Raw genomic sequence first — 23685 nt, forward strand, 5'->3', positions numbered from 1 at the left:
AGATATGCATCCTCATATGCACTGCAGCATTATTAACAGTAGCCAAGATAAGAAAGCAACTTGAGTGTCCATTGATGAATAAATGATGTGGTGTGTGTGTGTGTGTGTGTACTAATATATATAAAACTAATATATATATATATACACACCTACACATACACACACAGAATGGAATATTCTTCAGTCATAAAAAAGAAGGAAATCTTGCCACTTGTAACATGATGGATGGACCTTGAGGGCATGATGCCAAGTGAAATAAGTCAGAGAAAGACAAATATCATACTAGTATGATCTCACATATTTGTGGAAGATTCAGGGGGAGATAGATGGTGATGGAACATAATAACATAAAGAAAAAATAAATAGGTAAACAAGAAAACAAGACAAAACACTGAGCTTATGAATACAGAGAACAGACTAGCAGTTACCAGAGGCAGGGTTGGGCAAAATACGACAAAGAGTACAAACTCCCAGCTTTAAAATAAGTCACGGGATGTAATGTACAGCATGACAACTGTAGTTAGTAATACTGTACTGCATATCTGAAAGTCGCTAAGAGAGTTAACTTAAAGTTTTTATTACAAAGGAAAAAATTTGTAGCTATGTATGGTGGCTTATTGTGGTGATCATTTCACAATGTATACAAATATGAATTTTATGTTGTATATCTAAAACTAATATAATGTAAATTACATCTAAATTAAAAAAATTTTTTGAATAGTCTAAGACAGCGGTTCTCAACCTGTGGGTCGCGACCCCTTTGGGGGTCGAACGGCCCTTTCACAGGAGTCGCCTAAGACCATCAGAAAACATATATAATTACATATTGTTTTTGTGATGAATCACTATGCTTTAATTATGTTCAATTTGTAACAATGAAATTGGGGGTCACCACAACATGAGGAACTGTATTAAAGGGTAGCGGCATTAGGAAGGTTGAGAACCACTGGTCTAAGATGAGATGAAAACTGACTGAAATGAAGTAGTCTATATAGGATGATCTCACTCTGACCATACACGTGTGACACACCTATGCAAACAGAAGGAGACCCTGAAGGGACATGCACTGAGGCGTCACAAAGTGATGATAGTGTGTGCAAATGTGACTCCTTGTGTGAATTTTCTCATCTCCAAAATTCACAGGATTTGACCCAGGATGTTATTTTTTAAGTTTATGTGTTTCTATCAAATTCTAATAAAAAAGTGTAACAGGTAGCTTAAGAGAGTTTTATTCCTTTTGTATAATTATACATACATAATTTTTAATATATAAAAAACTTTCCTATGAAATTTAAACTGCTACAAAGAAAATATAAGAATGAAGAAAACCATACTCATTTTATTGTAGAAAAGTCATATAAGCATACACTTAAGAATTAATGTTATCTAAAGTTTGAATTAAGCTCTCATTGTCTTATATTTAGTTTTCACTTTTGTGCAATTACAGGCAATAGTGGCTTCAAACAAATTTTTTTTTTTTTTCAAAACAAAAAAAAAATCTCAGTATCATCTTCACTGCATCCCTCTAATTCCACTTTATAACCAATCATCTGGTTGCCATGCCCTTTTGAATCCACCACACAACGTCTCAAAATTCCTGTTCCTCTTTATTCCTGTTCTCATGGTCACATCCTTAGTTTGGGTCTTTAGTTCTATAGTAATCCTACTCACTATCCCAATCCATCCTTCACACTGACTGCCAACTTAATTTTATAAAACTACACCTGATCATGTTACAATCCTATTTTAAAATCTACGGAACCCAACGTCTACAGGTATTCCCCACCATCTTGCCTTAGCAGGGCATTTATATAAAGCCTTTCACAACTTCTACCTCTCCCAAATTTTCTGAGTTGCTTGTTCACTGGCTATCCTCAAATCTGTCGTGTACTTTCATGCTTCTTACACTCATTCATTCCCCTCTGTCTGGAATGACTTCCTCTTCAGTGCTCTAACCATTCCATTGAGTTTATTATTCCAGACCCAGCTTAAACTTATGTTTCCCAACACCTGCCGCATTCACCTCTCCTGTGTTTCGAAAGTTCTTAGCTTACAACAATAGATTAATATTTACTACAATTCACACAAGTATCTTTCCCCCCTAAATTGTAACAGATCCTATTATTCATCTCTATAAAATCAGTAGACTGCTAGGGACAAAATATGTATTCAATAAATGATAGTAATGAACAAATAAATGATTACTTTTTGTTGCCACTCATTAGCTTCCTCTTCCTTTTTCTTCTTGGCTACTTCTAGAAGTGTAATCCTGGCAGTGAATTCAGCAAGTTCTGCTGCCTAAAATAAACAATATAATTACCCAAACTAAAAAACAATATATTTTCAATAATTTATATTACATCAACAAAGCTTATATGAACATGATTGGGCTGTTTTATGTTTTCTTAGTCTACCATTTTTAAAAAGGTAATACTTCTTTAGGATGATAAATATCTTATTCACAGATCTAATAAGGAGAAAAAGTGAAAGAATTTTTACAGACAAGAACTCATTCATGTTTCAGTACCAGGAATTCAAAAGGTGCAACATAGGAGCTATTTGTTAACTTTTATCAATAAAGTATTTGCTAAAGCCTACAAAAGAAAAAATTGTTTTTATTCAAATCCAGGATCTTCTAAGTGTCATGCCTATTCCTTATGATTTGCAAGTCCACTAAACAAAACCTAATCAATTATGACCTACAGTTATCTTATAGGAGCGACACTGCATTGTCAATTTATCTAAAGCAAAACATGCCAGTGGCTTGTGTGAAGTTTAAGGTGAATCAGAATCTTTTGTTAGCAATAGGCTTCATCTGTATTTTATTCTGTTTCATTTGTAGGTTTATTTCCATACTTTGTTATTAAGTTACTTGTATCTTTAGTGTGCTTTCCAGAAGCCATGATAACATACTTAGTTTTACAAGGTTCACGCCCCGCTTTTGTCTATACTGTTCTTTTTCTCTAAGACGGAGCTGAGGCTCCTTACCAGCTGCTCTTGATTCTTCATCTGGTCCGCAGCTTGTTTAGCTATAGCTGACTTGGCCTCTTCGGCAGCTCGACGCTCCTTTTCCAGCCTTTCTGCCTCTTCTTTTGCTCGTTTTCGTTCCTGTTCTAATTCCAGAGCTTTTCGAGTCTGTTCTTCTAGTTCTGTAAATATATGCAAGCGCCACCCCCAACAACAGTTAATTCCAACTATGCTCATTATCAAAAGCCAAAATAGTAGCAAGGAATCTAATCTGTATAGTTTTTTTAAAAATTAGCACATCTGCAAACGAACATATACTTCATTTTTAACTTACCAAGAAGCCTAGTAATTTTTTAAAAATCTGTTACAATTTAAAAATTTTAACAAAGAAATGAAAATCCGCACAACTGTTTTTTAAAAAATAGTCTTTCCAGCCCTAGCTGGTTTTGCTCAGTGGATAGAGCATTGGCCTGTGGACTGAAGGGTCCCAGGTCAAGGGCATGTACCTCTGTTGCAGGTTACCCAACCCTGGTCGGGGTGCATGCAGGAGGCAACCAATTGATGTCTCTCTCTCACATCAATGTTTCTTTCTGTCTCTCCCTCTCCCTTCCACTCTCTCTAAAAAAATCAATGGAAAAATATCTTCAGGTGAGAATCAACCCAAATAATAATAATCTTTCCAAAGCTTTTCTTGTAATTTTTAATTTATTGGGGCGGCACTAATTAATACATAATACAAATTAATACATAATAAAACCACATAGGTGTCAAGTGTACAATTCTGTACTACATTGTCTATATACTGTATAGAGTGTCAAGTCTCCTTCCATCACCCTCCCTCTGCCCTCTTCCTAGCAGAGTGGAATAGAGACAGAGGTGGAGCAGAACCCAGAGGAGGCCAGCAGGGATCTACCAGGCGGAGAAGACAGATTTTCTTTAGACTTTGGGGCTGCCAAGGCAGCCAAGCTTGAGATGCCAAGATCCTGAAGAGGAGTGAATAGAAAAGTCCCCAAATCTGTTTGCTACTTCCCTTCAAGATGTTTGTTCCCTTCAACTCCTAAAATATACACATATGGCTAAGACACTGCTAAACAAGGAAAAGGCAGCTGTAAGGCTAAACAGCTGAGCAAAGAGATCATCACTCTCTTGCAGCTGCAGAATCCAAGGTTGGAGTTCAGATACAAAGACCCTCACAAATATGCAGTCTTTCAGATGGCACCCAAAGGACTACAGACCAGAGAGACCAACCGAACAAAGCCTGAGACCCAGTTCAACTCCATCAAGATAACCTGCACATATTCTGCCAGGCAAAGGAAAATTAAAGTCTCTCTAAAGGAAAATATCATCACCCAGTCTCATACACAATGGCAGGCATTCAACCAAAATTACCAAGCATACCAGGACATGGGACCAAAAAAACAGACTATAGACTAGGCCCATAGATTATCCAGTATTATAATGGACTAGAGGCCCGGTGCACGGATTCGTGCACTGGTGGGTCCCTTCGCCTGGCCTGTGCCCTCTCGCAATCCGGGACCCCTCGGGGAATGTCAGAGACTGGGTGCACGGATTCAGCCTGATCCCCGCAGGCCAGGCCAAGAGACCCCACCGGTGCACGAATCCCCTTCTCCCTCCCCACTTCCCTGAGATTCATGAGTCTGTTCCATGTTTCCATGCCTGTACGTTGAGTGTCTACCCCCTGGTGGTCTCTTCCTAGTAGAGTGGAATAGAGATAGAGGTGGAGCAGAACCCCCTGGTGGTCAGTGCACATCATAGCTACCGGTAGAACAAGCGAACAGTCACTTAGGCTTTTATATGTATAGACTGTAATGGAGTTAGCAAATACGGACGTTATAATAATTCTGATGACTATCTAGGAGAGCCGGGAAACGAGCAAAGCGTGAAGAAAGGATCCAAGTCCAGAGGAACACTTACAATAATGTAGGAAATGATCTTCACACATCTTACAAACCCCCTTAAAAGATGCCAAGGGCCAGAGCGCCCTTTATAACAATAAAGCTCAATGTACCAATCTTTACCTTATGGTTTGAACATATTCTCCTTCCCTATCTTCTAGAAACTTCATTTTACCTCTAACATTTAGGTTCATAATCCAAAGCCCATCCACAGAGAAACATCTACTAAAAATTCATGAGTTCTTTGACACAGACCCAGATACACTACCAAATGTATTTTAGTGAAACACTGAGCCACTAGAATCATGCACTGAAACTCCACCCCCCAAAAAAGATAAAATATTTATAACCACCAAATAATCAGCAAAACTGCAAGTGTAAAATAAAGAGCATGGGAAGCTCCTCCTGTGGCCAAGGAGGAAAGGATAAGGAAAGAACATCCTTAAAAGCCAGACTTGAGAGGTGGGAAATCCCCCCAAAAAAGCTGCATTCAGAAACTGTGATGATATCTTCAGCTCCCAGAAGTTTGCAGCAAAGGCATCCGAACAACTGATCTTCCTCTTGGACTCCCCACCTCCAGAACTTCCTCTTCAGAAGCTCTCTATTCAGAAAAGGATTACGAATAAATAGAATGGGGGGCTATGGAAGATGAGAGGGGAAGGATAGCTAACACAGTAAACAGAGAGAAAACTCCCAACGAGGAATGGCCCAGGAAATACATCACCTAGCAATACAACAGGAGGAGAGGGAACATGCTGCAACATAAGCAGAAGGTCTGAACTGCTGACTTCCACCAAGGAGCCCAGTCTTGGCAGACATTAAACTCTTCTGGAGGTTTAACTTGTCCTCTCATAAACTCAATGACTCCCTATAAAACACTTGTCAAGCAATTATTTTCCTTTTCTCAACTTTAGGATTATAATTTATAAACGTGTGCAATGTGCAACAATAATCTTACCTAATAATAGACAAACATGCAAACTGATGTCACTACGCTACACCCACCAGCCAATCAGAGTGACTATGCAAATTAACCCAAAAAAAGGGGATGGCAGTTAATTTGCATACGTAGGTGCCCAGCAGCCTGGGTCCCTGGAACATCATCAGCACCCAGGTCACTCTGAGGTAGGCCCTGAGCAGCCTAGGAAGGGCATGAGCCAGGGGGCTCCTGGGCAGGGCCAGGCCTGTGATCAGAGCCGAGGGGGCAGTGACAAGGCCAGCGATCAGAGGGAGCTGGGGGGCCCCTGCCCAGGCCCTGAGGCTTTAGGTCTGGGCAGTGACAAGGCCAGCGATCAGACGGAGCTGGGGGGCCCCTGCCCAGGCCCCGAGGCTTTAGGTCTGGGCAGGGGCAAAGCTGGCAATCGGAGGGAGCTGGGGGGCCCCTGCCCAGGCCCCGAGGCTCTCGGCCTGGGCAGGGGCAGAGCCAGCGATCGGAGTGTTTGGGGGGGGGGGGGGGGGTCAGAGAGGCTTTAGGCCTGGGCAGGGGCAGAGCCGGCAATCGGTGTGAACTACAGAGAAAACACCTTTCTGACCACTCATTGGCTAAGCTCCCAGTATGCCACTGGTAATATTCTTAGTAACTTGGGTAATAAGAATCCAAAAGGTGATCTAGGGTTTTTCCACCTCACTCCTGGAGAAAAAAAGAAGGTCCTCTGCTGGAGGGCTAAGAAATGTCATATCCTGCCCTAGCCGGTTTGACTCAGTGGATAATGCCTCAGCCTGCCGACCGCAGGGTCTGGGTTCAATTCTGACCAAGGGCATGTACCTAGGTTGCAGGATCCACCCTGGCCGGGGCCCAGGTCAGGGCTCATGCAAGAGGCAACCAATCAAAGTGTTCCTCTCACTTTGATGTTTCTCTCTGTCTTTCCTTTTCTCTTCCACATTCTCTAAAAATCAATGGAAACATATCCTCAGGTGAGGATAAAAAAAAATAAAGAAAGAAATAAATGTCATATCCTATGAAAGACACATCTTAAAAATGCCTAAAGGAAGTTGTCATTTTTTCGTGGTGAAGGGACTGGAGCCCGTGTTGATGAAAACACCTTGGTGGCTGCGGTGACTGGCAGTGGCTGCAGCAGCAGGGTGATGGGGCTGGTGCCTTCCCCTGATCAGCCAGGTCGCCTCCCACAAAGGGAGGCCAGACTGCGGCTTAGGCCTGCTCCCCAAAGGAGCAGGGAGCAGGCCTAAGCCATCAGTAGGACATCCCCTGAGGGCTCCCAGTATGTGAGAGGGGGCAGGCTGGGCTGATAGACCCCGCCCCCCCGCAGTGCACGAATTTCATGCACAGGGCCCCTAGTTAATGCCATAAAAGGTAATGTAAAATCTAAGTAATATGTAAGCCCAAGAGTTGTCTAGTCTTTGACAATCACTGTACATTTATTGCATGTGTTTTGTTAGACACCTATTATTCCTTTACAAGATGTCAGATGAAAATCTTTGTAAATACAACTGGTAATTGAACAGTGTGGTACTGGCAATAGGGTAGACATATAAGTAAGTGGAACAGAACTGAGTCTAGAAACAGACCCACACACATACATTCTTTTGAATTTATGACAAAGGCGATACTGTAGTGCATTAGGGAAAGAACAGTCTTTGCAAAAAGTGAGTCTGGGTGAACTGGAACTATGCCTGGGAAAACCCTAACCCTTACAAAAATCAGTTACATATAGATTGTGGACCTAAATGTGAAAGGCAAAACAAAGCATTTAGAAGGTAGTACAGAATAACATATAACTATAAAGAGTTTGGTAAATGGAACTTAAAATTAAACAGTCTTCATGAAAAGACACCCTTAAGAAAGTAAAAATGTAAACCACACAAAGAATATGTTTTACACTACATGTAAAGAACTCCTACATCAATCTGAAAAAGAAGAAAAATCAAAATTTTTTTAATGGACAAAGATGTGAAAGGGCACATCACAGATAGTTACAAGCATTTGCAAAAGTGCTCAAAATAATCAAGAAAATGTACTGTATTCACTAGAATGACTAAGCAAACAAAACAAAACAAAAACCCTGACAATAACAAGTAGTGGAAGTAATGGTGAAGATACAGTGCAAATGAACTTTCATTCACTATTGGTAGGAAAGAAAACTGATACAACACTGGAAAAATGGTGGCAGTGTCTTCTATAGCTGAGTAGAGCTGTTATCTAGCAACTCCACTCCTAGGGTATACCTCCCCCAAAATTAATACATATGTGTTATGCGCTCATGGCAGCCTTATCTATCTATCTATCTATCTATCTATCTATCTATCTATCTATCATCTATCTATCTATCTATCTATAAAAGGCTAAGTGACTGACTGTCCGTCCATCTGACCAGCCAGTACATATGATGTGCACTGGCAATTTAAAAATAAACGCTGACTCACGCATGTGCGATACAAATAAAGCTCTCGACAATGTGCACGAATCCGTGCACCGGGCCTCTAGTTTTATAATAAGCCCAAACAGAAAATATCCCAAAGGTCCATCACCAGTAGAATGTGCAATAGGATATTTCACAACAGTGTAAAAGAGCAAAGTACAGCTACATAAACAAGTTTAAGCAAAAAAAAAAAAAAAAAAAAGCCAAACATAAGAGTGCATGAATTCACCATAGTACAAAAACAGACAAGGCATGACACCAAAATCACAAGCAACAAGGACAAAAAAATAAATAAACTGGACTCCAACCAAATTTAAAACCACTGAGCTTCAAAGAATACTATCAACAAAGTAAAAAGATAACACATTCATTGAATGGGAGAAAATATTTGCAAATCATATATTTGATATCTGATAAAGGATTTTTATCCACATACATAAAACATTCTTACATCTCAACAATAAAAACACAAAAAATGCAACTGAAAACTGCGCCATGAGACCTGCCTGGACCCTGTGGCTCAGTTATTTGGCGCATTGCCCTATATCCACAAAGATCTTGGGTTTGATTCTCAGTCAGGGCACATACCCAGTCTCGGGTTCCATCCCCAGTCTAGGTACACGTGGGAGGCAACCAAGCAATGTGTCTCTCTTACATAGATATTTCTCTCTTCTCTCTCTCCCTCCCCTTCCTTCTCACCCACTCTCTCTAAAAATCAATGAACAAAATATCCTTGGGTGAGGACTAACAAAAAATACATAAAATATAACAAATTTTTTAAAAATAAAATGACAATAATAAAGTATAGACAAGTTTCTTCTCAAAAATATTTTTATGGGCCCTAGCCGGTTTGGCTCACTGGATAGAGAGTCGGCCTGGGGACTAAAGGGTCCCAGGTTCGATTCCGGTTAGGGGCATGTACCTTGGTTGCAGGCACATCCCCAGTAGGGGGTGTGCAGGAGGCAGCTGATCGATGTTTCTCTCTCATCAAAGTTTCTAACTCTCTATCCCTCCCCCTTCCTCTCTAAAAAAATCAATAAAATATATTTTTAAAAAATATTTTTTTATGGGTTTATCTACTAAACATCAGGACTTAGATATGGCCAGAATTACTGCATTTGAATGAGACTTTAGCATAATTTACAAGACAATCATACAGATTTTAGTACAGCCTGGAAAATCTTCATTATTAGGGGAAAAAAAATGAATGCCCTTTGCCTTAAGATGACTGACTTAAAATTATCTTAATAGGGATGCTCTATATTCTTAAGTTCTATTTTCCTTATATTCCTTAGTGTTTGAGTAGTTTTCTGTGTGAAAATTATTATGTTTATTATACATCCTAAATAAATGAGATTAAAGGATTTAGTAAGTAGCTATTCTCTCAGAGAAGGTATTATATAAATAAAAGTGCTATCATTCAATTTTTTCTTTAAAATCTGACCAATATCATAAATTTCTTTAAATGTTTTTTTAAAAACACACTTGGTATATTCCAGGATTTTTTGTAGTTTTTTAAAAAATATTTTTATTGATTTCAGAGAGGAAAGGAGAGGGAGAGATAGAAACATCAATGAGAGAGAATCACTGATCAGCTGCCTCCTGCACACCCCACGTTGGAAATTGAGCCCGAAACCCAGGCATGTGCGCTGACCAGGAATTGAACCGTAACCTCCTGGTTCATAGGTCGATGCTCACTGAGCCACACCCACATAGGCTATTCCAGGGTTTTTACAGCATTCTTCCTCAAAAAGTATTGCTTATACAATTCACATGGCACTTAGCACTCATACCTCTATGTGTTAATATTTTTATATCTGCCAACCACAGACTTCACTGTCATGCACACTATTTGTATTCCTAAAATGCAGAATAAAATTCACTTCATAAATGTCCACTTTAAATTAATGAAAGAGGCATCTGATATGGCAGAAACAACATGGAGCTGGAATTCAGGAAACAAGTTCTGTCCTTGGGCTGTGGCCTGTGAACAAGTCTCTGCTTCCTCTGGAGTTTGAACTAAATAGTTCCTAGGTCTTTAGCTCTAAGAAGTGAGGCTTCTAATGAGCCAGTAAAAAGGCCATGTTTTTTACCCTTAGAAATCGTTTATAATCTCCTTAGAAATTGGAATGATCAACCAGTTTGTGGATTTATAGCAATCTCTGTGACTTCCTTCTCTAGATCCCCATTTGCAAATTACTAACGGACTGCTCAAGAGAACTCCCCACTATGGGAGGCTGGTGTAAGGAATGAAAATAAAATTTATTCAAGGTTATTATTTAATAAACCTTAAATAGAATAATACCCTTATTCTATTTCAAACAGAACTAATGGCTGATTCTATGAGTTGTCAGGAAAGCAGGTATTAATTCTAGTTTTATAAAGCGTAGATTTCATGTTAGCCCCGAGATACTACTCCTTAGTAAGCAGGAAAACCTCTTACTTTGCTCAACACCATTTTTCTTTTGTCCTCCCCGCTATTTGTTGTTTTGAATGTAGTAAATCCTAGAGGTATTTAATATAAACCACTCTCTCCAAATCCAATCTAACCTTTCCATACACTGTAGTATTTTTTTAGTGTTTACTTATTGATTTAGAAAGACAACTGATTTGTTGTTCTGCTTATTTATGCGTTCATTGGTTGACTCTTGTATGTGCCCTAACCGGGACTCAAACCCACAACCTTGACATATCAGGACAACTCTCTAATCAACTGAGTTACTTAGCCAGAGTCTAAACTGCAGAATTTTGTTGTGCTGTGTATTTTTTAAATATACTGAAATCAAATTTAGAGACTGAGTTCCAAAAGAGTTTACAGTCAGAATAGCTTAAAAATGCCTTAAAATACTTAGGTGTCTTAAGGAATTTAAGTTTCCATAAAGCACTGCATAAATTCTTTTGTTTAAATGCTAGGAAGTATTGAAAAGTGTTCTTGTTTAAGGAACCCTGAACAAGAGAAATAAACTAATATGCATAGTCATTTACAATATAGAGTAATAGTACACTTGAAAATACTTATTTAAGTAATACTACACCTAACAAAAGAACAACAATTTTGAATCCAATGTCAAAAAGCGACTTTTACCTTTCTGGGCTTTCAATGTCTGTTCTTCAATTTGCCTTAGACGTTCCATTAGTTCTTCCTTTTCACGTTCTATTTTTTCCTTTTCCTTTTCTGCTATTTCTCTTTTCTTCTTTTCATTCTCTAATTGCGCCCTTAAAAGGAATTGCAATTGCTTTGTTACAAATTAATAACTAGAAATATTCACATGAAGCCTAAGTACTGTGAATCAACTAAGAAGAAACTACAGGATCTAAGAACCAAGATGGCAAGGTAGGTAAATGAGGTACTCCTCTCCTCCCACAACCACATCAAAATCACAACAAAAATACAGGGCAACCATCATTCAAAACAACCTGCTAGCTGGTTGAATAGAAGTCCTACAACTAGAGAAGTGAAGAAAATACATCGAGACTAGTAAGAGGGGCACAGGCATGGAAGAGGCTGGTCTGACACCCACGTGTGGAATTTTTTTAAATTGGGAGGAATATCTTGGCTGCAGAGGCCTCCCATGGGGAGTAAAGGGTCCCAGCCCCACACCAGACTCCCAGCTCAGGATTCCAGAGCTGGGAAGAGAAGTTCATGTAACTTCAGGCTGTAAAAACCAGTGCGGTTTGTAGTTGAGTAACAGAGGCTAATGGAGTCCCAGGCAGTTCCTCTTAAAGGGCAAGTGCACAGAATTACTTGGACTTGCTCTCTCTGAGCTCTTGCACTGGGGTAACGACTTGGGGGGATCCAGGGACATATAGGAAGAAACTGGATTGTCTGGCATCAGAGCAAGAGCTCAGAGGCAGCTTTCTCTCAGACAGAAGTGTTCATAGGCATAATTGTTCTTATGCTGAGATCTCCCTCGTCGGAAAGGTGACTGGCAGGAGCCATATCTGAGTCTCCATCCACCTGGCTCACACTGTTCCCTCTGCCCTGGTGATTCCCTGAGGCCCCACCCCACCCAATTTACAGTCCCACCCAAGCTGTCTGTAGCAGTTTTTCCATATGAATGGTTTGTCCTAGCTCAGGCTTCAAAGTTTGCTCAAATCTCTCAAATAAGCAAGAGCTGGCATCAGTGTGTCCCATACCTCTCAATATGAGGCCCTGGCCCAGCACTAGCAGCAGCCTGCCTTGCTTCACAGCTTGGTCTCTCATGGGCACTTCTAACCCCAACACAAGTAGCAGCCATCAGCAGATTGCTCTGTAGCTCCTGACGGATGGCCTGAGACGGGGCACCGGCAGTAGCTGACTATGCACCTGCAAGGAAGCCCCAGAGCCAGTGCACCCGGTGGACAGCTTCAGACCATGCCAGATTACAACTCTACACATTCACAAGCGACACACTCAACGAGCAGACTTAGTGAGCATCTGCTCCATAAGGGTGTCTCCTGCACAGCAGCTCTTCCGCTAGAGTCGCCGTTGGTCCTCACAGCCAATTGGTCTGGAGGTCAAGTCCTCCAAATGATGCCAACAGCAATCAAGGCTCAACTACAAGACAGGGCATACAGCCCACAGAGGGGCTCACATAGAGTGACCAGCTCAGATGACTGTGGAGGCTGAGCAACTGGGCAAGACAGAGCACCTCCTACACAAGGTCTCTCTACCAATTCCAGGAGACATGGCAGCTCTCCCTAATACACAGAAACAAACACAGGGAAGCAGCCAAAATGAGGAGACAAAAAACATGTCACAAATGAAAGAACAGAAGAAATCTCCAGAAAAAGAACTAAGTGAAATAGAAGCAAGCAAACTACTAAAAACAGAGTTCAAAATAATGGTTGTAATGATGCTCAAGGATCTTAATGAGAGCTTCAAGGGACTTAGTGAGAATTTTAAGGATCTTAGAATTCAAAGGAAATTAGTAGTAACATAAAAAACATTTAAAAAGACAGTAAAAAATGAAGGATACACTAACTAAAATAAAGAATAACTTACAGGAAATCAGCAGTACAGGTTACTGAGAATTAAATAAGTGATTTGGAATATGAGGAAGCAAAAATCACCTAATCAGAAGAGCAAAAAGAATCCAAAAATATAAAGATAATGTAAGGAGCTTTGGGGACAACTTCAAGTGTACCAACATTCACATCATGGGGATGCCAGAAGGAGAAGAGAGGAAGCAAGATATTGAAAACTATTTAAAGAAATAATAACAGAAAACTTCCCCTACCTAGTGAAAGAAATAGACTTACAAGTCCAGGAAGCACACAGAGTCCCAAACAAGAGAAACCCAAAGAGGGCAACACCAAGACACATCATAATTAAAATACCAAAAGTTAAAGACAAAGAGAGAATCTTAAAAGCAGCAAGAGAAAAGCAGTTAGTTACCCTATAAGGGTGCACTGATATGACTGTCAGCTGATTTCTCAACAGAAACTTTGCAGGCCAGAAGGGAGTGGCAAGAAATATTCAAAGAGATGAAAATCAAAGACCTACAACTAAGATTACTCTACCCAGCAAAGCTATCATTTAGAATTGAAGGTCAGATTACGAGCTTCACGGACAAAAAAACAAACAAACAAACAAAAAAACCCACAAACACCTAAGAGAAGAAAGGGGGGGAAAAAAGATAAAAAACATAAATAATAAAATGCCAATAAATACATATCTATCAACAATTGAATCAAAAAATCAAAATAAAGGAACAAGGAATCTAATGAACAAAATAAACTGATGAATGAACAGAATCAGAGACATGGGGGGGACGGGGAGGGGATGGGCGGGAAGAGATTAACCAAAGAACTTATATACATATATGGATTATGCATTACCTAGGACACAAACAATAGGGTGGTAAAGGCCTGGGGAGGGGCAGGAACCAGGTGAAGGGGGTTAATTGGGGGAAATTGGGGGACATCTGTAATACTCAACAATGAAGACTTTTAAAAAAGAAACTACAGCATGAATATTATGTCTTCATTATACTCAGCTGTGTTCAAAAAAGCATATTGCTAAAAATACATGCCCTACCAGCGTGGCTCAGTGGTTGAGTGTCTACCTATGAACCAGGAGATCAGGGTTCAATTCTCAGTCAGGGCACATCCCCAGGGTGAGTGTGCAGGAGGCAGCTAATCAATGATTCTTTTTTTTTTTTTTTAATATATTTTATTGATTTTTTACAGAGAGGAAGGGAGAGGGATAGAGAGTTAGAAACACTGATGAGCGAGAAACATCGATCAGCTGCCTTCTGCATGCCCCCTACTGGGGATGTGCCCGCAGCCAAGGTACATGCCCCCCCCCCCCCCGAGTGCACAAATTTTTGTGTACTGGGCCTCTAGTAATAAATAAAAAAGGAGCTCTTACCCTAAAAAAAAAAAATCTACTAGCCAGTTTGGCTCAGTGGACAGAATATTGGACCACAGACTGAAGGGTCCCAGGTCTGATTCCGGTCAAGGACATGTACCTTGGTTGCAGGCCACTGCCCTCATTGGGAGCATGCAGGAAGCAACTAATCGATGTGTCTCTCTCACATGGGTGTTTCTCTCTGTCTCTCCCTCTCCCTTCCACTCTCTCTAAAAATCAATGGAAAAAATATCCTTGGATAAGGATTTAAAAAAAAAATACAGGAGTACCCTGTTACATACACATATACTGGATTATTATGTGTTTCTTAATGTGGGGTCACAATAAATATAGTCAATCACTATTTTTAAAATATTAAAAACAGCCATTTTCGAGACTCAAAGGACAAATTTTCAAAACTTCTAGGAAAGTAAAACTGTCAACTACATCCCTTGCATGCACAGAATTTTTTTAATGCAAACTTGTGTGGAGAAAAAGGAAGTAGACTTATCACTTGCATACTCCATGAACTTTGACAATAAATTAGAGGTCAGCACAAAAGGAGTTAGCTACACAGTTGACATACTAAAAATATTACTTCTTTAGCTTATTAGCAGGAACTTCAAGGGAACACACAAGGCTGTTTTATTTTAAACAGTAAAATACTGGGAGAGCATCAATTTTCAATCATTAATAAATTAATGTAAGTTTAATTTCTACAGTAGATTCAATTCATGTTTAGATACAAGATGACAAATCAGTTATGTCTACTTTGACAATTCCATTAGAATGAGGTAGGTATCTACTGTTATTTTTAAAAGGTCATGAAAGCTAGGTGGAAAAGACAGCCTCCCTCATTTAGCTGCATCTGCCATGGGCCTAATGAGACAGCTTCTTTTAAATACAGTCAGATTTACTCACTGAACATCTACCAAGAACCTACAATGGGTCTGCCTGCATGTTGAGGGCCAGAAATATAAAGATAAATAAGAATTAGGTGAGATGTTATATTAATCATCAGAAATATTACCATTTAATAAGTTTAATCAATATTCAATATCACCACTACTTTAATCGAAATAATTTTCTTTAGTTAAAAATGGACATTTTCATTTCTCAAACTTACCTGAATATGTCTAAATACTCCCCAAAAAAGACATCACTGCCATCTGATGTCATTCTGAATGCCAGGCACAAAGCCATGTAGTTTCTCAACTTTCAGGCTCTGATAATGTTATCAGCAAAGTTTCATCATTTTCCTTTACCCTGTAAAACCCAAGTTTAAAAATTCCTGCAACTCCTACATACCTATCTGCCTCCAATAAAGAGGATCCAGCTTTGGGGTAAACAGCTAGAATTGTGACAAGTCTGCAAGAGTAAGACAGATAACTAATGGTGATCTCCTACGCACCAAACCAAACATTAGGAGTCACCACATCTCCCTACTAGTTGAATGAAACCTCACAGCATTTAAGATTCTAGGAACTCTTTTATCATGCCAAGCTGCCTTTTGCCCTTGATGTTGATTAGCCTCCCAGCCTCTGTCACAGTCCTCCCTCCCTCCCCGAGGCCCACACCACAAACCAGATCTCAAGACCTAAAGGCTACAATAATATCCATTAATTCTTGGGTGCTGGTTTCATTTAATTTTTCCCTACTGACATTTAATTCATTCTTCTTCAAGGATGGAGGTAAGGAGATATGGAAACAGAAAAAAAAAAGAATGAAGGTAACTTGGCCACAAACAAGTTAGGGAGTGGGAAGATTAGTCTTTGTACCAAAAATGGAATAAATGTGCAGCAGATATTTTACTGATTATAATATTTATAATAACATACACAGTTTACTCTGTTGCACTTTTATGAAGCTTATGTCTCACATCTTACAAGAATTCTCCCCTGACTACAGCCATCAATAACTAACACTGTATTCAATTAAAACAAATGCCTTTGGCTCTCCACATCTCTTGGTTAAACCTAGTTTTACAGGTCTGTCTTATCTCCCTCATGAAACTGAAGAGCTTGCTTCTCCCCTAAACAATGTTCAATTAGGAGGACCAAGCAGGTATATTCTCTGGCCCCTAGGCAAGCCATGCGTATTCTCATCTCTACATGTTTGCTTATGCTGGCTTCCTCTTCTGAAAGAATCTTCCCCCTCTCTAACTCTCAAGCCTATTTCTAAGTTTAAAGCCTTAGTGAAGTCCCACTTTCCCCATGAAGCCTCTTGTGTAATAATGTAAATCTAAATCATAGATATAAATATTTTTGTTTAGAGTTTATGTTTGGAAACCAAGTTTCTCTATTTCAAGAGTGTAAATAACATGTTAATAAACTATAAATTCTCTGTACTAACATGCAAAAAATATGTTAGAATACCTTACTATTTAAAGACTATCAGATGGATCCAATTACAGTTTTAAGTGAAGATTAAAAACTAACATAAAACTTCTATTCAGACTACCTATACTAATAAAAGGGTAATATGCTAATTAGACCGGACATCTTCCTACTGTCCGACTTCCTTCCGGACAAAGCCACGGTGGTGGGGGCCGAGGCACAGGCAGTTAGGGGCGATCAGGCCAGCAGGGAAGGGCAGTTGGGGGCCATGAGGCTGGCAGGGAAGGGCAGTTGGGGGCCATGAGGCCGGCGGGGGGGGGGGGGGGGCAGTTGGGGGCCATGAGGATGGCAGGGAAGGGCATTTGGGGGCCATGAGGCCGGCAGGGGAGAGCAGGTGGGGGCCATGAGGCCGGCAGGGAAGGGCAATTGGGGGCCATCAAGCCGGCAGGGGAGCAGTTAGGCAGCAATCAGGCTGCTAGGCAGCCAGGAGCCAGCGGTCCCAGATGGCAAGAGGGATGTCTGACTGCCAGTTTAAACCGGCAGTTGGGCATCCCCCGAGGGGTCACGGATTGGAGAGGGTGCCGGCCGGGCTGAGGGACCCTTTCTCCCCCCCACCCCCCCCGTGCATGATTTTCGTGCACCGGGCCTCTAGTGTATTAATAATATTAAGAATTAGCCCTGGCCAGTTTGGCTCAGTGGCTACAGTGTCAGCTTTCAGACCAAAGGGTCAAGGGCATACATCTCAGTTGCAGGTTCAATCCCTGGCCCTGGGCCAGCAGAAAGCAACCAATTGATGTGTCACTCTTATGTCAATGCTGCTCCCCGCCCATCCATTTTAAAAATCAATGGCAAAATATCCTCACTCCTTGGGTGAGGAATAAAATTTTTAAAAAAAGAGAAAAAAAGAAAGAATTACCCTAATAGCTACTACTTATTAAATGTTTGTATAACACTGTCATTATTTCTCATAAAAAAAAAAACCTTGAAAGTAGGACTATTATTTTCAGTAAAAGAATAGTGGCTTACGAGTTTTTCTCAGCAAGTGTAGATGAGGATTGAAACCCAGATTTATCTAGTTCCAAAGCCTATATTCTCTGTATGACACCAGCTGGGTCCTAGTGATATAGGCAGCCAGCCATGACACAAAACATCCCAACTGGCGCGTAAGTACCTGAATCTAAATTGTAAATCTAATTGTAAACTTGTTTTTAAATTTAGTAACAATTTTAGCCATACAAAAAACATCCAGAATTACAGAATGAATTATCACCTATTTGGATGTAAATAACTTCAGAGCACAGACTACAGAGATCAGTAACCCATGGTATGTAACACCTAACACCATTTTCATTGTGGAAAACCCAAAGTGAGGAGAGTCATGGGGAAAGAAGAGGACCTCATACACCAACGTATGGCAGGGAAAGCAGCTTCCTTGCTGCCTGCCCCTTCCCAGCTACTGTTCCTGCCCAGGAGAGTCCAGCAGCACAGGCAGCATACCTCCGAGCATTCCCCCAAGTATGTCTGCTGGCTACTTTGCCAATGGGCTTGACCAAAATTGTTTCCACATATACAGCTGTCATTTCTGTCTCTCTGACCTGTAAAGTAGGGAATAAATGAAGACTTGGAATGCTATGTCCAACACCTGCCAAATCTCTATGTTGCTAATATACAACATCCTCTAGGCATTCAAGTGAATTAAACAGTTACTGAATTCCTACTGTGTACAATGCTCGCTAATGAAAGGCTATACAAGTTATCTAAGAGGAACCATAGGATTCTTATTGTGGCAAAAAAGAAACTTAAAGTCTTCCACTTTCATCTAGACCTTAGACCAGTGATGGCGAACCTATGACACGCGTGTCAGAGGTGACACGCGAACTCATTTTTTGGGTTGATTTTTCTTTGTTAAATGGCATTTAAATATATAAAATAAGTATCAAAAATATAAGTCTTTGTTTTATTATGGTTGCAAATATCAAAAAATTTCTGTATGTGACACGGCACCAGAGTTAAGTTAGGGTTTTTCAAAATGCTGACACACCGAGCTCAAAAGGCTCGCCATCACTGATCTAGACCTTAGAGTAAACGACCTCCAAATGGTACTTATTACCCAAACTACATATATTAAAACCATATAGCACTCCTCTCTACATGTAAGAAATAAAGAACAAGTAGACAAATATTAAGAATATAAATAACATATGTACATTACAGATAAGCAGAGCAGTCAGGACACTGAGTGATGAGTATGCAATAACACAGTCTGCTCTCTGTATCTGCGGGTCCCTCATCCACTGATGTGTACTATGTAGTTAGGCCTACAATGGTTGTGTCTGTACAGAACATGTACAGACTTTCTTCTTTGTCATTCTTCCCTAAACAATACAGTATTACATTAACACATTGTATGCGGGAAACGTATTTATACGTTTTATGCTGACTGGTAGTAGAGCACGGGACACGTATTTTATAGACGCGGGATACGTTTTTTATAGACTAGCGGTAGAATGCGGGTAACGTATAAATACGTAAACTAAAGTTATCGTAATTTTACTGAACGTTGCCATTTGCGCAAAAAATTAGCAAAAATGGCCCACGCCACCTGTTAGCGAGCGATAAAAACTACCCGCAAACAATGTGTTAACATAGCATTTACATTGTATTAGATAGCATAAGTAATCTAGAGATGATGTAAAGCATACATAGGTCATATGCAAATACTACACCATCCTATCTAATAAAAGGCTAATTTGCAAATCAACCGATCACTATGACGCACACTGACCTCCAGGGGGCAGACACTCAATGAGGAGCTGCCCCCTGGTGGTCAGTGCGCTCCCACAGGGGGAGCGCTGCTCAGCCAGAGTCCAGGCTCACGGTTGGCCAGCACAGTGGCAGTGGCAGGAGCCTCTCCCGCCTCCACAGCAGCACCAAGCCGTCAGTAGGACATCACCTGAGGGCTCCTGGACTGCGAGAGGGACTCCCCCCCCCCCAAGTGCACAATTCTTGTACACTGGGCCTCTAGTTTTATATAAGGGAATGGATATCTATGGGGGTCCTAGAACCAATCCCCCATGAAGGATGACTGTAATTTCTAAATATATACAAAGTAATGCCCAAAAAAGAACTATTTCAAAAGATACGTATTACTAGAGCCACATGTGATCCTAAACCACCTGAGAACAGTAAAAAAGAGAGCCCAGTCAAAGTAAAAATCCAACGAAGTATCTTTAACGGTATGAAAGTTAAATTACTAGAAAGTTTCATGCCTATATAAAGTATATTTTAAATACAGTAAACTTCTCTAACACATGTAAGCTGAAGAGAGTAATCTGAATTAATAAAAGGTCTGAACTACACAGAACATTTAAGAAAAAAATACATCATTAAATACAAACACTGAAAGAATAGAAAGCAAAATTATATTTAGTAGAGAGCCTATTAGATTCAAATCATGTAATTTTAGTATGTTTGAAATATGTAAATCTACACATATTTAGGTCTCCTCAATTCTGTTTTCTTTTGAACCTACTCTATTTCACAGATTATCATGCTATTCTGCAAAGATTTCTTTAATGAAGGTTAACTTTAGTTTGGTGTCTAAATTTTTTCAAATAAAGCATAAAGTTTCAATCAATCTAGAATCAGATTTGGGAATTTTGTTTCAGACCCAGTAATCTGGCTCTAGGCTCAACAAGAATTATACTCAATCTTTCCATTTCAAAAATTCTCAATTTAATATAGTTAACTAGAGGCCCGATGCACGAAATTCATGCAAGGGGCTTGGCCCTTGCAGTGGCAGTGGCTTGCCTCGGCCCTAGCAGCCTTGCTTTCGTCTGGACTGTCTGGTCTAATTAGCACATTATGCTTTTATTATCATAGATAGTATCTTCTTTTGAAGTCTAAATGAACCATGGTTAAAAAGATAGTGTTACTGATAGTGAGAACTGGTATTACTATACTCTGTACAATGACTTTTTGAGTTCTACAATGTCCATGACATTGTTGCAAAAAAAACCACAAAAAACCCAAACATTCAGCATAGTCTTATCCTGAAAAATTAAAAAATGTAAGTCACAAACAAAACAACTTGAAAATTTCATACTACATCCAAGCCAATATCTGTCAGTGAGAAGCAAGCATGATAAAGGAAAGGCACATTTGTGAAATCATGAAAAGCTACTTACTCAGATCTCTAACCTGAAAATTATAACTGTCATTCAATTTTAATACAATGAAAACATCGTTAAAATGTCAATTTTGAGTATGAAAAACTATAAATTCCATACCTTTCCAACTGCTTCTGGTGTTTCTCCTCCCTAGCCTGAGCCTTCATCTGTTGCACTTCAATAGTATCAGGCTTCCTTCTCCGCATGTACAGTTCGTGGTTTCCCATACATAAGGCCAAAATCCGCTTATTGATCCTCAGACGAGGCGCATAAAAAACAAAATCCTAAACATAAAGTACTCTGAGTTTAAAATCTTCCTAAAGGACAGTCTCTCACACAATAATCTGTAGATAAATCTCAATATGTGGCATGAATTCTTACGTCACATTACATCAAGCTTAGATATCATAAAGTTTCTGATCTCTCATGAATATGCCATACTTTCATATAACTGGTTCCCAACCTTTCCAATCCCCACCAGTTTGGTGAAGAGGATAATAATTTTATAGTCTCAATACATTAACTGTCATTTATTATTGTTTCTTCTCCAAAGTAACTATTAGTATCTGTGCCTCCACCTCAGGGTTTGTTTGTTTTCATTTTTATCACATTTATCTCAAAACCGTCCTTTGTTCAAGGCTGTCAAGTTTTTTAACCTAGAATTGTTCTCATCTTTTGCCTTTTCAGTAACTGACAGAATACGAGCTACGTTTGACACTACAGGAATCAAAGAATCTATTTAAATATAAAGATTTAAGTTTAAGGCCTCCAATTACAAAAATACAACATTCATGATGCAAATCCATTTTAACAGAATAGGGGTACCTCTGTTACATTCCAAACACCAACACCAACGTTCCTAAATTGCTTCTTAGAAATGGTGATTATTTTTAACCACCTCCTAATAGCTAATAGTTAAATTTCAGCTAAAATAAAACTCTAATAGTTGTATGGTATAATAAAATTGGAACCTTGAATTTTTAATAACATTTATTATACAATACAAGGTGAAAAAGAGTATTCCTCAGGAGCAATTCAATAAATGAACAATGTCATTCTTCAAGTAATACCATAGCAAAGTCACAGAAGTTTACAATACATAAAGCATATTTTAAAAATTTACTTACAGGTGCCTTTTTGTCGATTGGCTTTATAACAAACTTTTTGTCATTAAATGAAATATTTCTGATTTCACTCCAGGGAAAACCAATTTTAGGTGTTAACCTTAAAAAATGAGAGCATCCCTTTAGTTAGAAGCAGGAAACAATGGACAAAATCCCTATCAATTTTTGGGGGCCAATTTATCCAAATGACCAATCTTAAGAGTTCCAGATTTTCAAAATGTACTAACTTACTCACAACACACTGTTGACATTTACTTTGAAGGGGAAAATTTGATCAGTTAAAATCACATAAAACAAAGAATAACTATCCCAAAAAAATTCATAATGTGTCATGAACCTTGATTTTCCTAAAATTACCTAGAGAGAACTATCTAGTTCTAGAGTGTTAAACTGAGCTCTGAGAGTTTGCACTGGTTTTATTTAGAGTCAAGATACTACAACTATTAAGCTTAAATATGTTTAAGAAGAGAGGGGGAAAAAAGATAGCTTGTATAACTTTTCGTGTGAATTATGGACATAAGTTACTAAATATTAAAAAATGTTTTCCTTCCTGTTTAATTTGAAAATGTTTGCATTATTTATAAATATACTAAAAACTGAATTTTCAGTACACAGACAGACAACAGTGCAGTGAAGGCCTGGGGGGAGGGGGCAGGATTAGGGGTGGGAGGGGAGTCAATGGGGGAAAAATGGGGACATCTGTAATACTTTCACCAATAAATACATTTTTTTTAAAGGCTTCATTTTAACCAGGCTGGAGTGGCTCAGTTGGTTGAGCGTCGGTCGTCCTATGCACCGAAAGGTTGCCAGTTCTAGTCCCGGTCAGGGCACATACCTGGGCTTGATCCCTGGTTGGGTGCATTTAGAAGGCAACTAATTGATCTCTCTCTCTCTCTCTCTCTCTCTCTCTCTCTCTCTCTCTCAGCATGTCCTCGGGAAAGGATTAATAATGAAAAATAAATAAAAGACTTAGTTTTATCGTATATGACATATCTCCCACAAAAAATTTTAAATACTTACATACACAAATGTTTGGATGAATAGAACTAAATTCTAACTCTATGACGATAAAACAGATGTCCCTGTTTACCTCTCTGCATACAAAGATTTAGGAAATCAGACTGGAACAAGTAATTTTGTTTCTGCTTTTCATATATTTTACTGTTTCAGACTGCCCATCAAATGCATCACTGCTTCCAATAACAAGAACACAAAACGACTGTAACACCTTGTTGGCCAAAAGGCATATTCAGTCAGTGTTCTGATAACAAAGTATGAATTTCTATCTATTTATAGTCCTTTCAATTCTTAACCTGACTGACTGCAGTACAGCAAATAATTTTTTCTACAAAAAAACACTTTATTCAATATGCATGCTTTATACTGTCCCCTAGTGGCCACCAAAGTAAGTCAAAAATACCTACTTAAAAGGGAGGCTGTTAGAATACTACCTTTAAGGTAACAT

The 23685-nt window shown here is 39.4% G+C and overlaps 1 protein-coding gene across 7 annotated transcripts in view; it reads right to left on the reverse strand.

The window, feature by feature from the left end:
- The window catches only part of RDX (radixin), a 92209-nt gene that overhangs the window by 29605 nt on the left and 38919 nt on the right, over positions 1–23685 (reverse strand). For 6 of the 7 annotated variants that reach the window (XM_036324544.1, XM_036324545.1, XM_036324541.1 and 3 more), the window contains 5 exons: positions 22224–22320; positions 21217–21380; positions 11346–11476; positions 2989–3149; positions 2206–2298 (listed from right to left, as the gene is read on the reverse strand). In XM_036324544.1, coding sequence (XP_036180437.1) covers positions 2206–2298; positions 2989–3149; positions 11346–11476; positions 21217–21380; positions 22224–22320 — 646 coding nt within the window. Of the gene's footprint in view, positions 1–2205; positions 2299–2988; positions 3150–11345; positions 11477–18424; positions 18523–21216; positions 21381–22223; positions 22321–23685 lie in introns of those variants that run through there. The other variant, XM_036324546.1, reaches the window with a different exon arrangement.

This window comes from Myotis myotis, unplaced genomic scaffold, assembly GCF_014108235.1.
Source record: "Myotis myotis isolate mMyoMyo1 unplaced genomic scaffold, mMyoMyo1.p scaffold_m19_p_10, whole genome shotgun sequence".
Classification (NCBI taxonomy): Eukaryota; Metazoa; Chordata; class Mammalia; order Chiroptera; family Vespertilionidae; genus Myotis; species Myotis myotis.